Source organism: Hemicordylus capensis, chromosome 3 (genome assembly GCF_027244095.1).
Source record: "Hemicordylus capensis ecotype Gifberg chromosome 3, rHemCap1.1.pri, whole genome shotgun sequence".
Taxonomy (NCBI): domain Eukaryota; kingdom Metazoa; phylum Chordata; class Lepidosauria; order Squamata; family Cordylidae; genus Hemicordylus; species Hemicordylus capensis.
The window spans coordinates 325,454,696-325,472,079 of NC_069659.1; the positions used below are offsets into that span (position 1 = coordinate 325,454,696).

General features: G+C 43.4%; 1 protein-coding gene across 1 annotated transcript in view; it reads left to right on the plus strand.

Annotated features, from left to right (window-relative positions):
• Positions 1-17,384, plus strand: part of KCNAB1 (potassium voltage-gated channel subfamily A regulatory beta subunit 1) — a 259,277-nt gene that overhangs the window by 221,453 nt on the left and 20,440 nt on the right. Inside the window, exons 9-10 of the mRNA XM_053307497.1 lie at positions 12,367-12,452; positions 15,570-15,690. Coding sequence (XP_053163472.1) covers positions 12,367-12,452; positions 15,570-15,690 — 207 coding nt within the window. The remainder of the gene's footprint in view (positions 1-12,366; positions 12,453-15,569; positions 15,691-17,384) is intronic.

Genomic DNA, 17,384 nt, shown 5'->3' on the forward strand with positions numbered 1-17,384 from the left:
TTCCTGCTATTAGAAATCACCCAGTTTGGGCATCTTCAGCCCTTTCTGGGCCTGTTCCCTGGCACGGTGGCCATTTTCTTAGTTAAAAAATAAATAATTGTTTTACAAAAATATCTGTCGAACCCCCAATCTGGGTGTGTGTGTTCGGTTTGGGGTCAAGCCCAACTGGGGTTGGTTCGGCTCGACACTGAACCTTCATACTGAACCAGTTCGATGTTAAATAGGTTCGGATTCAAGCCAGTTTGTACACCCCTAGTCTGAGCCTAGAGGAATTTAAGGCCTCATTCCAGCTCTGGGTCTTTTCAAAGCAAGTTGCTTATGGGGAGCTCTCCAGGTGAGAGCTGCAGCCTCACCAGCTCCTGATTTCAGGCCAGGAAGCAGGTTTCCTTCACTGATTGTTCTACGGAGCCTATTACTGGGCACCAAATGGGTGTTCGTGGACTTATTAATGTTTCTTGATAGACTGATATCTTTTCCACCTGTGTCCATCAGCGGGCAGAGCCTTTCTCTTCTCTCCTTACAAATACCCCAGTATGGAGGGCAGGGGATTTATTCACACCCTTGTCCTCCCCCTGTACACTCATCTCATCTCATCACCTCTCTCTGGGCATCAAGCAGTCACTTCCTCTCATCCTTTTTTCTCTTCCTTGACTCTTTCCTAATCTCTTTGTATAATGCTGTGTATCTCAGGTAGTCACACAAAGGACTTCCGGCTTCCTCCATGACTGATCTTGCAAGAGCCCTCTCAGGCAACACCCTTCTCCTTCCTCTTTCCCTCTGCCATCTTCCCCGATGACAACATGGCTTGGCCAGCAATCTCTAATTTCAGCATCTCCTTCCTGATAGACCGTGCTGCCACTTTTAAACAGAGAAGCTCTTTTGGTGGGCCCACCCTTTGCAGCTGAGCACCAGATCTCTGTCCTGCTCTGGCTGCTCAGAGCCCAGACACCCTACTTTTGTATCCCTAACGCAGGATGCTCCTGTACATCAACTCCCCTTGCCATGGCTGTAATGTCTGCCACACAGATCCTCATGACTGCTTGAAGAGTTTCCATGCTGGTGATGGAAGCCTCCAGAAATATCTGACACTGACATGGATTTTCATGTGACTGCAGCCCAGGCCAGCAAACAGGAAGTCCATTTGCAGGCTTTGCTTTAATCTTCTGTTGAAGATCAGAACATGCTGTTAGGTACTTCCCACTTCCCAAAGTGGCAAAATGTCTAGGGGCAGCACTACAGGATTTAATTTCCTTTGGATGAGAGAGCATGAGAGTCTTATGGTGTTCTGCTCGTATCTATTTCTGTTTATTTGCAAGTATACAAGGAGAGCCTGTGGAAAGCAAGTGGCCTCCTTAAATTTAAAAAAAAAAAGTCAGCACAATCATTAACCACTCATACTCCTGGCAAAGAGGCATCTTTTAGAGCAATGGCTCTCTTATATGTAACAAGGGGTGAGCAACTGTCCCTATCCGGCCCCACCGGTGGCTGTCACTGGCATAAATCTTGTATGTGTCCTTTGGAGACAGGGAACAACCTCCTTCCTATTTCTCTTTTTTTCTATGAAAACTGCTCTGAGAAATTTCCTGTTGAAAAGCAGCATAATAATATGGGGAACATGCAGAAGAGAAAACAAAGAACTCCGTGTGATGTTTGTTATAATTACAGCCCTTCTGCCACTGTCTTTTGGAAATGCTCTTACTCTGGCACTGCTCATGCGATCCGAGTGTCGTGCAGAGAGCAGTGTTGCTATGATTCACTGGCAGTGGAGTGGAGCTTCTCCACAACCTCTTATTTTCTATTGTGCAAAGGAAATGTTCGTGGAGCCATAATTAATACTCGATGTGTGTGATGTTGTTTTTAACCCCTCTTCAACAGCATCCATGTCAACATGCCAGAACTGATGTTAACTAAGCTCGGAAGAATCACATTTGAATTTCTGGATAATCTATGCAAAATGCAAACCATCAAGAATAACAGTCTAGCATTCCCTCCTCTTGTGAGCTGTTGCATTCGTAAAGTGGCTCATGGGACTGGATTTAAAGTCTCTAGCGCTGGTGCAAAGAGTACAGCAGTTGTTCTTGTACTGCTGCTGGCTGGACTTGATTGTAGTGAATATCAGCCTCAACCTCTATGCATGGCTGTGGTGGGTTCTGTTCACACTAACTTTCTCTGAACCTCAGTGCATTGTGGGTAAAGGAGGATCCCTTTGTATATGTGTTATTTATTTTTCTGTGTGAACCACTTTGAGAACTTTGGTTGAAGAGTGGTATATAAACAGTAGTACTCAGTATTGGATGTGCCTGTTCAAAATATGAAATTTATGCAGTTGGAGAAGTAGATGCATGTGGCCATGTGCATGCAAACACAGCCTGTGCAATGTAGTCAGTTGTAGAATTCATGAAATAGATACATGCTTTCAAGTATATGGTTTCTTCCTTTATGTTCTGGGCAAAACCAAATAACCCTTTGATGTGCCTATTCTGTGCAGCTGGGCCACCCTAAGTGCCTCTGCTAGGTGTTTTCTGGGATCCTTTGCAAGGGATTATAGAATCCAGAGAACTAAGGGTTAAGTACATAAGATCCTTAGGCTGGATCAGGACTATGGCCTATCTAGTCCAGCGCCCTTTTTCACACATTGGCCCACCAGATGCCTCCAGAAAGCCCACAGGCAAGAAATGAAGACATGCACCCTCTCTGGCTGCTTCTTCTCTGCAACTGGTTGTTACATACAAGGACCAGCCACAGTAAATTAAAATCAGTATATCAGGAATTTAGTCAAGAGAGCCATTTAGTTTTTTACACAGCAGCGATATAGGAAGATGCTGAAAGGCATCATCTCATACAGTGTGGGAGATGGCAACGGCAAACCCCTCCTGGATTCTACCAAAGACAACCACAGGGCTCTGTGGTCGCCAGGAGTCAACACCGACTCGACAGCACATTTTACTTTTACCTTTAGTTTTTCACAATCCAGCCTGCTTTCCTGATTTCCTGCTTGTTCTCTTTCTGCCCCACCCGCAGTCTAGGACTGGACTAGGCTGTAGCTAGCCTAAAGCATTCTTCAAAAGCTGGCCTCCATCGAGGAGCGGATTTCTTACAACCACCACAGGGATGCTGGAGCATAATTTATGGATTGTACACAGCTGTGTGAAGTTGCTGTAGCCCTAGGCCACACTACCACACAGAATGACGCATGCAGAAATCAGTGGGCTTAAACATTCCTCTCTATGAGAGCATGGCTCTGATGTGCAAATCCATCTGGAGACTTCCCTTGGTTCTTCTGTTTTGCCATGGCGTGCCTACTGGCTGCCAAAAGCTTCTAGCAGCTCCACAAATTTCAATACAATCTACCTCCTGCTGCACCTGTTAGCTTGATCCCATCACCAAGAAAACAATTGCCTTCAAGAGAGAGCGGATCTTCCCAGAACTGCTTTTTACGACTGTGATATGTCTGCATTTAATCTGTTTCTTTCCCTTCCTTTAAAAGTCTCAACATGCATTAGACTTTCCCGCTTTATGCTCAGAATACCTCTGTAGGGAGTGTGCAGTGCCCCCAGTGAACCTGGCTGAACATGAAATAAAATAAGGATTATTGCCCTCTATCTTGCCATTTTCCAGCAAGGGGCAGGCAGTGAGATCTGTATTCACTTATGTATCCCCGCCCCGCCCTTTCCACTCACATTAAATTCAAAGTCCTGCTTCTTACCTTCAAAGCCTTGCAGGGCTTGGCGCCCGCCTGTTTACCTACAGAACCACCTCTCCCATCAAGTTACATCCCATCCTGTTAGATCGTTTCAGATGGCTCTTTTGTCAGTCCCTGGTTTTCAAGAGGTTCAGAGTTCTAGGACCCGTGAAAGGGCTTTTTCGGTTGCTGCTCCACTTCTTTGGAATTCTCTTCCCTTTCAGATTTATCTAGCCCCCTCTTTACTGGTCTTTAAATCCTTACTGAAGACCTTTCTTTTCCACCAGGCATTTGCCCTGTGGTTTACTCTATTTCCTTTTCGTTATCTTAGTTTGCAATTTTTAATGTAATTTTTGATTGTAATTTTAATGTTTCCTTATTTACATGTCGTTGTACACCACCCGGAGTCTTTGGAGTGGGCGGTATATGAAATGCTTCAAATAAATAAATAAATAAATAAATCTTGATTAGATATGCTGAAGATGGCTGGTGCAAGAAAAATAGGGAAAATTTAAAACAATTTTTAAAAATCAGACAAAACCAACAAATTGCAACAAAACCAACACGCTGGAGATGCAGATAAAAATAGAAGAACACAGGGAGCCTGGTAGATTGGGGACATGGTACATGGGGAAGGGTTGAAAACCCTCCCTGTTAGTCTCCTGCTGTGGCTCCATTGAAATTCAGGGGCCCCTGCAACTACTTCTAAGAAAAAGATCTACTTCTACTTCTACCCTACTTCTACTTCTTCTAGATTCTTCTATTTCCATTTTCTTCTAGATCTACGTCTACTTCTGCAATCCAATCATGGGTCTTCTGAAACTCATCCAATTTGCCCCTCTCTGGGCCAAACTATTCATGATAGATATTTCTGTATGTAGTTCTTCTGCTGGACTTACTTGGTCATTTGTTTATGCATGCACACTCCTCGTTTTAGAGATCTTCCATGGCTCTTTGAATATGTTTTATATTGCTGGTAGCTTCTCTTTTTTATTTGATTCAGTTAGCGTAGACACACTATTTGGTTTTCATGATGCTGCTTGCTCTGAGACTTTGTTACTAGTATTGATATTAATTTTGTCGTGTATATTTATTCTAGTTTTTCACCCTTGTAAGCCTCCTTGCACATTTCTCAGAAATGGAGAGACGAGATAGACATGTACAAAACAACAACAACAATCTTTTTTAATGAAAAGCTGCCCAAGACTGAGATGAGGAGTGCCAGGACTGCACTGCACAGCCACAATCCTGTGCACACTTACTGAGGAGTCAGTTCTGTAGAAATCCGTAGAATAGACTTCTGAGAAAATGTCTATGAATGGAATTCATAGGTTGAGGTTATAATGCTGCTGTCTTATACATGTTTACTTGGGAATAAATCCCACTATATTCAGTGACAACAATGCCAAGTGAGGCGACCCTTCCGTGAGGCAAAGTGAGGTGGTCGCCTCAGGTTTCAACTTGTTGGAACACCAGCAAGGTAGCAAGATAGCCTTCTGCCCCCTGTTTTAAATAGTAGGGGGGAAGGAGACAGCATTTGGCACTCTGCCCCAGCTGCACAGAGGCCTTGAGCTGCCACTGATGCTCATGGAACATGCATTAGGAGTGTCATTGGCATCCCTTCGATGCATGAAGTTTCCATGACAACAAAGCACTTTGTGCCATTCTGAACTCATTTGTACACACACACACAGAGTTCTGAAGTTGCAGCCTGAGGAATGAAACTGCCTTTTGGCTTGTTCTTTTTTCCTTTCCTCTAAACTCAAGCTTTGCAATTAAGACCGAATGATACATTTCAGCCCAAAGTGCTACTGTGCCCAAGTGCAGTAACGGACATAATCATTTATGGCATCCAGATGCTGAGTTTGCAGATATGGTTATATAGAAAAATCAGCAGGATCTCATGGGTCTACAAGGGAACAGGGTGGAAATGGCAAGAGACCAAGTGCCAATAATGGTGTGGGGAAATAGCAGCTGGGTGTGTGTGCAATTTTTAGGGTAAGGTTACCTAGCCCTTTGTACATTGTTTGGAAACTTCAGTTAGTTCAAAATGCGGCCGCCAGACTGGTCTCTGGGCAACCCGGAGAGACCATATTATGCCTGTCTTGAAACAGTTACACTGATTGCCGATACGTTTCCGGGCAAAATACAAAGTGCTAGTTATTACCTTTAAAGCCCTGAATGGCTTAGGTCCGAGTTATCTTAAAGAGTGCCTTCTTCTGCATGATCCCCATGGCATGTTAAGGTCATCTGAGGAGGTCCATCTCCAGTTACCACCTGTTCATCTGGTGGCAACTTAGAGGCGGGCCTTCACTGTAGCTGCCCCGGGCTTGGAATGCACTCCTGGCAGAAATCCTTAATTTGAGTTCATTATTATCTTCCAGGAGAGCCCTTAAAACCTACCTATTTGGCCTGGCCTTCCAGAATTTTTAAACTGTTGTAAACTGTTTTAAATTGTTTTAAATGTTTGCCCTGGTTTTCCAGGGTTTTTAATCTGTTTGAATCTTTAATTGGTTTTATTCTGTTTATATAGTTTTTATTTTAATTGTTAACTGGTTTAAATTGTTTTTTTTTTAATTTTGTTGTAAACTGCCCTGAGCCATTTTTGGAAGGGCGGTATATAAATCTCATAAATAAACGAACGAACAAACAAACAAAGTGTACCAAAAAATGGAGCAGAGCCCCTCGAGAATTCTAGGGGTTGCCTTTCAACTCAAACCCTGGGAGGCATGTTTTGTCTTTGTTGAGAAACAACCGGGTTGCTCAGTTTGTGGTGTCACTGGGATTCCATGTGCTTGTGCAAATACTTCTTCATTACTTGATATATGGAGACCTAACCACAAAGTGCCCATCTTGTCATCCCATCCCCTTTTTCTGCAGATTGCCAAAGGGGGGAACATGAGACACATTGGAAAGTGGGCATCCCCCAGTGTGACTTTTCTCTTTGACATGCTTTGAAGCTTGGAAAGTGACAACAGAACAATGTGGCATCCCTGTTGCTGGGCAATAGCTGGAGGAGTGCAGACACAGCAAGGGGTGGGGCAAGTGTTTGGAGAGGCAAGAAGCGTTGTAGGCATAGAGCTGGATCGTCTCTGGGCTGGTCTGAGCCACCATCTCTATGGCTTTGGCAGCAGCCACAGCACAAAACCCAGGTTATGGTGGTGGCAGAATTTGGATGACATGATGCCACTTTCAAACCTCAGCTTGGAGCAACTAAACTCATTACAGACTGGCGATCCAGATTATGGTTTTGGCTTGAAAGCCTTGGATTATTTTTGTGATGGAACTGCGGTTTCACACATTTGGACAACCATGAAATGGAACCTCTGGCTTATTAGCCTCCCGTTTGGCATTACGTGTAAAGGCAGCCAATGCAGCTAGTGGGAAAGCAAACCTATGTTGCAGACTTTCAGGGCCACATGTTATCTTTGACAGTTAGTTCTCAAAATGGTTGCTAGAAGTTGTTAATGTTCCATGTTGCATTTGAATTCATTGGCATGATGCAAGTAAGAATTCCGCATGTGTGTGTATAGGGAGGGTCCCATAAGGCCATTAAGTCCAGGTGGTAAAATTACCTAGCTGCACCGCTGGGCAACTCTGTTTTGTTTCCTGTGCCTTTCCTCATTTAAGGAAGAGATTTTTATGGACTGACAAAAAGGGATTAATTTCCCAAAGCAACAATGCCTTATGTAAGAGCTAAATGGATGGGGCAAGGGAGAGAGTCAAGTCTACAGTGAAAAATTTGTGGAGGCGTTAAGAAGTTCTAATGTAATGATCCTTGTGCTGTCACCAACGGATTGATGACTAAGCTATGCAGCTAAGGAACTGACACAGTTTACCCATTTCGGGTTATTTAAAAAAAAAATGAAAAGGGTTTTCTGGTTACTGCTTGGGACTGCTTTGGACAAGACCCTAACTGGTCCCTTTAAATCTCATGGGGCAGGAACATGGGTGTGTGCACATCTCGCATCCACTATGCTGGCACTTTGCCACATGGGGAGCAGTTCAAATGAACTACCTTCAAAGCACTGTTCAAATACTACTTTAAAGTCATTTTTAATTGCCCTTGCACAATTAGGCTACAGTGTGCTGGAGCACTAGGTGCTGGCAGAGAGGGGGAACTCCTGCTCCATGCATCCCAGTTTTCAAGAGTATTGCTAACTTTGCCCACCTAGCAGTGCCCCTATTAAGTGGGCAAAGGGGCACCTTTCAAAGTGGTGATGCTTTTTATATTAAGCAGAGGGAGAAAAACTGGAGATACAGGTGAAACTCGGAAAATTAGAATATCGTGCAAAAGTCCATTAATTTCAGTAATGCAAATTAAAAGGTGAAACTGATATATGAGACAGACGCATTACATGCAAAGCGAGATAAGTCAAGCCTTAATTTGTTATCATTGTGATGATCATGGCGTACAGCTCATGAAAACCCCAAATCCACAATCCCAGAAAATTAGAATATTACATGGAAACAAGAAGACAAGGATTGTAGAATAGAACAATATTGGACCTCTGAAAAGTATAAGCATGCATATGTATTCAGTACTTGGTTTGGGCCCCTTTTGCAGCAATTACTGCCTCAATGTGGCGTGGCATGGATGCTATCAGCCTGTGGCACTGATGAGGTGTTATGGAAGACCAGGATGCTTCATTAGCGGCCTTCAGCTCTTCTGCATTGTTTGGTCTCATGTCTCTCATCCTTCTCTTGGCAATGCTCCATAGATTCTCTATGGGGTCAGGTCAGGCGAGTTTGCTGGCCAATCAAGCACAGTACACTGTATACTTTTTGGAGGTCCGATATTGTTCTATTCTACAATCCTTGTCTTCTTGGTTCCATGTAATATTCTAATTTTCTGGGATTGTGGATTTGGGGTTCTCATGAGCTGTACACCATGATCATCACAATTATAACAAATTAAGGCTTGACTTATCTCACTTTGCATGTAATGCGTCTGTCTCATATATCAGTTTCACCTTTTAATTTGCATTACTGAAATTAATGGACTTTTGCACGATATTCTAATTTTCTGAGTTTCACCTGTATTCAACCCCAGCAAAGCATCCCTCCAGTGGCTGTCGCAGCCGGTGCCTACCTCGTATTTCTTTTTAGACTGTGAACCCTTTGGGGACAGGGAACCATCTTCTCCTTATTGTTATTCTTCTAAGCAAACTGCTTTGGGATCTTTTGTGTTGAAATGCAGTATATAAATAATGGTAACAGTAATAATACTCCACATGATTAAAGGGACCAGTTGAAGTTTTATCCAAATTGGTCCTTGGTTGGCTTTTCTAATCTCTTTGAGCTTACAGTAAATTAGGCTCTTGTTTATACATTTATTTTTAAAATAAAGAACAATTAAGATCAATAGGTAATTTTTTAAAAGCTCAGATCTTACAGGCCAAACTAGACATGATGTTCCTATGTCTGCGCCAGAGTGGGGCCATGGTCTGTTTTTGACATGAAATGGAATATGTGGATGAGACCAGCTGAATTCTTCCCTCTCCTGCACTTCTTGGCTCCAAGCAATGGTTGTTCAGCCCAGCTCCAATACAGGAAGTCAGCCAGGCTGTGGAGAGAGTGAGGCTCTTCACACGATCAGTGCAAAGAGCCTGAACAGGGTTTGCGGGGAGAGCAGGCTTAGCCCACTCTCCCCGCAGACGATCAAGGCAGCAGCCCTGGGTGGCCAGATCGGCCGCCCACATGACTGCCGGCCCACATGACTGCCATCACGGAGCTGGCAGGGGCTGCGGGGATTGGGGGCCGCACAGCCCCCGGAAGTTCCAGGATGCCCCACTCATGTGCGGGGGGCATGCTGGAGAGAACCACAAGCCTGGGAATCTCCTTGTGTGTTGCCATGATGTGGAGCCACGCCAATGATTTAAAAAAACGCAGTTAACGGAGCACTCACTCCATTAACCTCATTTTAGGTGAGGGCTATTTAAGCAGGTTACCCAGTCTGAGGAAACCAGGCCCGCCTGCGAGCCCAATGGTTCTCATGCTTGCCCAAAAGCAGGGTAGGCTGCCTTAGCCCACTTTTGGCCGATCGTGAGAATCTCCTCAGTGTCTTGAAGCACCGAGAGGTAAGGCACCTTTCTGTGCAGAGGAGGAACAGAGGTTAGGTGCTCACCCATGCACTCCATTTCATGTCAGAAACAGGCCCACTCCCATCCCACTTTATGGGTGAAAAGGGCATACACATGTGCTATAAGACATGGCTGATGCATTATGTTCAGTTTGAGCAGGAGTGTTTTTGGTTTTTGTATGTGAGCAAACAACTAAGTAGGAAGGTATAAATATTTTAAAATCAAATGATTCTTTTAAAAAATAGTAATAACGAACTCATTGCTCAAAGACTTTCCTAAAGAGCCAAGTCTTAAGACTCATGCCAGAAAACCAAGAGTGGGGTGATCCTGGGAACCTCTTTGCAGAGAGCATTTCAGAAGCTTGCACTAGAGAAGCTGCTTCAGTGCACATTTAGACCACCCTTTTAAGGGACACCCATATGTCTCTTTCTACAATGCTGCCCTCTTGTGTTTACAAACTTAAAACACTTCATGCCATGAACTGGGAGTTTTTCACATGGGGCTTTTAAAGTCCTTTAGCATGCATCTCCTCCAGAATGGAGGGTGTGTGTTCACATATTGGGCAGATTTACCCCAAAGTCCCTGCGAGCTATCGGGGAGCACTTCACACACAATTTGGATTTTTCACTGCACGTTAGAGTGCAGTCCGATTTATATTGAAGGTTAAAAAAACCCCACTTTTTGCAGTTTTTGGGGGACAACTTTGAGTTCGCAGTAAAGCTTCGCAGAAAACTCACGATAAAGCCTGCTGTGTGAAGAACTCCCAGGGGCTGGCGTGTGTGTGTTTTGCTTAGTAGAAAAGTATTCAACTCACAAAATCTTGTGTTGATTCCATTTAAATATTCATAAATTACACAAACCAATTTTGTTCTCATCAAATAAGAGAAGATACTGTTTTGTCATAATAGTTATTGGCAACTCTCCATGGTCATGGTGATGAGTTTGCAGCATTTTTTTTAACCTGAAAGGAAGAATGGCGTGTCCATTCTAGAGTCTATTGCAAAAGCCTGAACAGCAATATGGAGATCAAACTTTCAGTCCTTGCAGGCTGAATCCATAGCCTGCCCAGCAACATCTGAAGATGGGAGTTGCAGGGTTATTTATGGTGGCCATGTCACAAAGCCATCCCAGGATTATCACATTGATATTTCATGAAGATAGGGATGCCGATTGTCTAACTCCAACTCCTCTTTCAGATACTCCAGCAGATGTTCATCTCCTCTGCTTGCTTATTTCTCTGGATGCCATTGCACTGTCCACTGCCTGTGGATAAGCTTGGTGGTTGTTATCAAGTGGCACACTGCAATTTTTTATTTAGGTATTTGAAATGTTTGTATCATCCCTTTTCAACACACTCAAGGTGGAGAATATTTTGGACACAATGGGTTGAGGCACGGAACTGGACCAGATGTCTTCATCAGTATACAATCTACCTTCAGTACAACCCCACCTTGAATTGTGAAATGACATGTATTTTCAGATGCTGTGAATTCATGTTGAAATTTTCACATTTCTGTCATCCATCCCAGAGAAGGATATCTGCCTTTCATCATTTCTCTCTTTTTTTCTCTCAGGGCCAAAGTACATCTGATATTTAAAGTGGTGTTAGTTCTGACCGGCCTTGTTTTTCTTCAGCAAATAACAGCTGGATAGGGACCACAGTGGGTATAGGGGAACATTAACTCTACCTCCTGCCACAGTCCTGGACCACGGATCTGTCTGCTATTTACCTTGAAAAACAACTCCCTTTGGTACACCAATGAGAGATTTATTGTAGGGTAAATGGCAGCCAGATCATAACCTCCCATGAGTCAGGACTATGATGAGGGTAGGGTTAAAGGCCTAACCCCATAATCTCAATGTTGGAAGTGAAGGACTCTGTGCTGTCTCATGTCTCAATGACAGAGGGGGACAGATTAGTGAGTCAGAGGGCTAGAGGGGTCAAGACATTGGTAATCCCTTCTCTACTGCTTTGACACTATCCCTTTGATATATAGAATGCTACTCTTAGGGACTTACTTACTTGCTTACTTCCTGCCTTCCACTTCCTTCTTCCCTTTCTTTGCCCTTGCAACACCCATGCTCCTCTCTCCCTGCACCATGTGTGCAGAGATGCAGAATCCATCCCTCTGCATTCAGCTAGCTAGCTAGATTAGAGATCTTATCTCTCCATTTTACTATCTAGAATGGAGTTCACTAATTAAGATTCCTTATATTGATTGGAAACTATGAACTGGCTCCAAGTTTCTTTTACTCTCCACATACACGCATGCCTGGGCAGACTCCGCTGTGTTTTGCCTCTGTGCACTCTGCTGTAATAGAAGGGTATCTCTTACCAGAGAGAATTCCCAACACTCAATACATGGTGGGGGGCTGATCTGACTACTCTTAACGAGAGAAAACCTAACCCCTTCAAGACTAACACCGCTTTAAATGTCACCCCCATATCAGTGTCTTTTAGTACACAGCCCATGAGTGCTCCTATACACTCTCTAAAGCATACCACTACTTTGCAATGCATACCATTGATTGGCACCTTTTGGACTTAAGATTGCCTGCAGTCACCTATAGTAAAGTTCTGTTTTTTTCTCCCCAATTTAGAAATTGTCCGAGCAATGACGCACGTGATAAACCAGGGCATGTCAATGTACTGGGGAACTTCCCGCTGGAGTGCCATGGAGATAATGGTAATGTCACTTTTCAAAAAGCATCCATAACTATAGAATTGGTTTGAAAGCAGAGGTTTGCACTGCAGATACAGAGGGGAATTTTCCTATCTGGTTCCAAAGACATTTAAGGATTGGGTATACTTTATGCAGGGTGAGGGCCAGGGGTCAAAACTCACACCAAAGAGAGCCAAATTCTGCATCAAGAAAAGATGAATTGTATAAATTATGTGCATTAAGCAGATTTATTATGTTGCATAATTCATTCTGCTTCTCTAGGTATTGAGGAGGGGCATATAACTATTTTGGGGGCCTTTTTGCTTGTGATCCCTTAACTCTGAAATGTCCTCCAAGATGAACTTCACCATGCTCTCTTCCTCAGCATTTAAAGAAACATTTAAAGGCCTTAATGTCCTTAACTAGAGAGAAGTGATGCTTCTGTATGATTAATTGTGAATGAAAGACAGCTAGCAAAATTTGTCCAAATATTACACTTCTCAGGAATTCTTGCTCTGTCCTCCAAGACATAAAGATGAGGGGGCTGGTGAAGCATCAATAATGTTATCAGTGAGTGAGACACAAAATCACTTGACTTAATGTTTGAGTCTGACCTAGGAGCATGTTTGTGCATCCTGAGATGTCCTCCTCTGATGGATCTGAATTTACACGGCCTGCCGGCTTACTTGTAGTCAAAGGTTTGGTCCACATAGTCTCAGAGCCAGCTGATAACTAGCACAGTCACGTTTCACGAGAGAGATCTCCTCTCATCAATAATGTAAGATTGGGGAAGGTACTCTCTGAAGATTTCAACGGATTGTTTGGGGAATGAGGAAAACAAGAAATCTCTTCTCAGAGAAGCAGCTGCTGGAATCTTCAATGAGTTCCTTCTCTAAAATTGCACAGCACACACTTCTGGACCCTGCTGATCAGGCAGCTCTTGCTACATGGGAACTGGTTCTCGAAGTTCGTGTTTTTCAAATGAATCTCTTATCAGGAATTTCTTAAAAAGAAGATCAATATGGCTGACAAACATCCATGAAAGACAAGAGAACTTGGATAGTGTCCCATAAGTCATATCTGTCTAGTGCTGAGTAGCACTGGAGAACTTTTCACTTAAAATTGAGGGCTTAGGAGAAATTCAGGGAGATTTCAAGGAACATACAAAGTTCTATGAAAGTTTCAGAAATTGGCTTACTGCTATTTTGTGTCAGTAGCTGTCATCCAGCCCACCCCTAAAATTGCTCTTGCTCTCTTTTGGCAGCAGAGGCACTGGTAGAACTCTTCCCATCACCATATTGGCCCATTAAGTCATTCTTTCAAACCTCTGTGTACACGCAGCATGCAATGGGAGTTTGGGAGTCCCACCCCTGGTGTTTCTCCAGCACATCAATCACCTCCCCATCCTCAGTCTTCACACTTAGGGCCTTTGCTTCTTCAGATGAATGCCTGAAACATGAAGACTGAGGGTGGGAGGCACACCAGGGGCAGGATCACTACTGCACGATGTAAGCCTGTAAAGTAGAGGTTTGGAAGAATGACTGGACAGGGCTATTGTGTCATTCCCAAGGCATTCTGGGAGGAAAAAAACACCAGCTGACAAAGAGAGCTTGACAGTACCTCCACTGCTACTGTCAAAAAAAAGTGGCAAAAACAAGGTTAAAGTGGGAAAAGGGCAGCTACTGCCAACTGTGGTAAACTCTCTCTGAAACTTTTCTAGCATTTCTAATCCCCCTCACCACATTTTTGCATCCCTAGATCTGTTTTTCTTGCCACTTGTCAAAATGCTCTTGCCCCATCACTCCAAATAGCTTGCTGCTAAGTCTCATCACTGCCGACATTGCTTAGTGGCACACAGATTGCACTGCGCTGGAAGCCAGGTTTGGTTCAGGAACAGCAGTTGCTGATCACTAACAGATATGATCGGTATGTACCCCTGCTAACTGGGCAATTACCTTTTAACGTGGTGACTCTCTTTATTTAGCAGGGGGAGAGTAACAGACCCTGTCCATCCCCAGCACAGTACCTCCAGTGACTGTTGCTGGTGTCTATCTTATGTTTCTTTTTAGATTGTGAGCCCTTTGGGGACAGGGATCCATCTTATTTATTTATTTATTTATGTGTTATTTCTCTATGTAAACCGCTTTGGGAACGTTTGTTGAAAAGTGGTATATAAATATTTGTTTTTGCTGCTGCTGCTGGGTTGCTATTATACATATATACTTAACATATTGTTGTAAAGTGAACAGAATCTAGAACTGGATTTTCCATGCTCAGTTCAGAGCAGTTATCGACTTCGTTATTAAGTACAATAGCAGTCTGGAATATTTTTTTATAAAGACAAAAGAAAAGTGTTACAAAATCTGAGATATTTGCAAGTCTGTTTCTTTGGGGGAAATGATAGAAATCATACTTAATCGGATTCCTGTACTAAAAGAGACGGGTTGTCACACGATTAAAGAAATCAATTGAGTTTTTGTGAGTTAAAGAATCATATATTTGCACATGGGAACAAACAGTTGTAGAGAAGAAAGCCTATTTTAATTTTTGTGCTCGAGAGCCAGTTCCCATGTAGCTATAGCTGGCTGATCAGCAGGGTCCAGAAGTGTGTGCTGTGTAATTTTGGAGAAGGAACTTACTGAAGATTTCAGCAGCCGCTTCTCTGAGAAGAGATTTCTTGTTTCCCTCATTCCCCAAATAAGCTGCTGAAGTCTTCAGTGTGTACCTTCCCCGATCTTACCTTATTGCTGTGAGGAGACCTCTCTCTTGTGAGAAGTGAACTGTTCTGGTGTTGCCGCTGGCTTCTGGAAAGAAGCATCCCATTTGCTCAACTACAGAGAAAAGGATGCATCTTCCAAGATGTTCTTGGCATCTATACTTTTTCTAATTTCCTGTATTAACAATTATTTAATTTCTAAAATATACGTTGCCCAATTAACTGGGGGAACCTTTTTAGTTAATCACAATCTTTTGTCAGTTAATCAAACTGATGAATTGATTGAATGTTGCAACTGTAATAAAAGGAGCCGAATTGTGCACTGATTTCATGGGAAGCGGGGATGGTTGATTTGATTAACGTGTTATATTTCCCAGGATAACTCTCCACTAATGAGCTATTCTTTTGCTGTTGACTCTCGACAGGAAGCCTATTCTGTAGCAAGACAGTTTAATATGATTCCTCCTGTGTGTGAACAAGCGGAATATCACCTTTTCCAAAGAGAGAAAGTGGAGGTCCAGTTGCCAGAACTATACCATAAGATAGGTAATGTCTGAAGATGGGATTGTTCACAAGGGAATGAGAAACAAATCATTTTTATGCAAAGGGTGTTTGCGCAGGAATATTTCATAGCCACTGCTGTTCAACAATTATCAGAGGTACAATTAGTCTCTTGCCTAGAACAATTATCCTTGTGCAAAGAGGCAAGTGACAGCGTGTCGCCCTGGGTGCTATAATGGCCTTGCCCTGAAATTTATATTATTATTTATACTGGTCCATCTGTGTCAATGAAAAATGCAGCAGATCCTTCTTGCTGGTCCAGAGCAAAACCATAGACATGCTATAATGCAAAACAAGCAGCATACACAAATACATGTGCTTGACTCCAAAACACCACCAACAGAAGAAGAAAACATATTAATGCTGTTCTGTGAATTTTTGCGCAAGCACTAATGGAAGACTGCTTGCAGTACAGCTTCACAGTTTATTGGATTGTGTTATAAGAGACAGTGGTTCATATACTAACTAATGTTGCATGTACGTAAAAATGTTGCGTGTGCACAAGAGAGCAGGGATGATTTTTGCTGATTCCTCCCTTCCCTCGGCGGATCCTGATGTCTGAAAATATGTCCCTGAAGGTCCCCCAACCCTCAGGGACATATTATTTGAGGCAGCAGAGGGAAGAGGGGATCAGCAAAGATCGCCCCTCCCCTTTACACACTTGAAATGTTCTTGTGCATGTGCAACTTCAGTATGTCAGCCATGGTAGAAAAGGAAGATACAGGGGTAGCAGTTGCACATAATGTAGAACTGGAGTTGAAGGGGCCAGAGGTTTCTGGACTGTTACGTCTGAATGCAGGCCTGACCCCTGGAACTCCGGTTCCATTCGGAAAGCGACCCGAGGTTCTGCTCTCCGAACTGTAATTTGTACCCTCAGGTTGTAGTGAGTTTTGCCACTCCAATGCAAGTTTTTCCTCAGCTGTGTTATGTATAAATGCAGAAACATAAGCTGCATTAACTCCATCCGAAGTGGAGGGAGGAAGCTCCTCCATTGTCATTGGCTGTGCAGGCTGTCCATGAAAGAAGGAAGCCTGCATAGCCAGTCTGCCTTCTCTCTGCACTTAGTGAGACTGCAGAGAAAGAGATCTCCATTACGTCCAAATTCAGACAGGAAAGCGGGGACGGGAGGAGCAGAACCATGGTTCCACTGGACCCATGGTTCTGCGTTACATGCGAATGTGGCCAGGCTATAGCAGATACATTCTAGTGGGCCATAAAAATGCCTTGGAAGATGCCTGTGCAAATGAAAGGACTTCTCTAAATGTGGAGTCACTTGGTTTACGCAATACTTTTCCCCTGGTTAAAACAGCCCTTCTGTGAGCATAAGGGCAGCTCTGGATCTTAGCCAATATTTCTGTGACCGTCATTTTCCCATACCCAAAAGCTCCTTAGACTGCAATACTAAACACATTTATTAGCAAGTAAGCCATGTTGAACTCAGACTTACTTTGGGGTATGCAAGCTTAGGATTGCTCTATCAGAATGCTACCATAGTTGCCTCTTCCAGTCCTACCGTGCTGGGAATGTGATCATCGCACCACCATCATGAGCAAACAGCCTTATGTTCTAAGCTGTGTGTATGAAGGAGCCCAGAACAGGAAGGAGACCTACTGTGACTAGGAACAGTTATAGTCTGCTTTTCAACAAAAGCTCTCAAAGTGGTTTGCACAGAAAGTAAA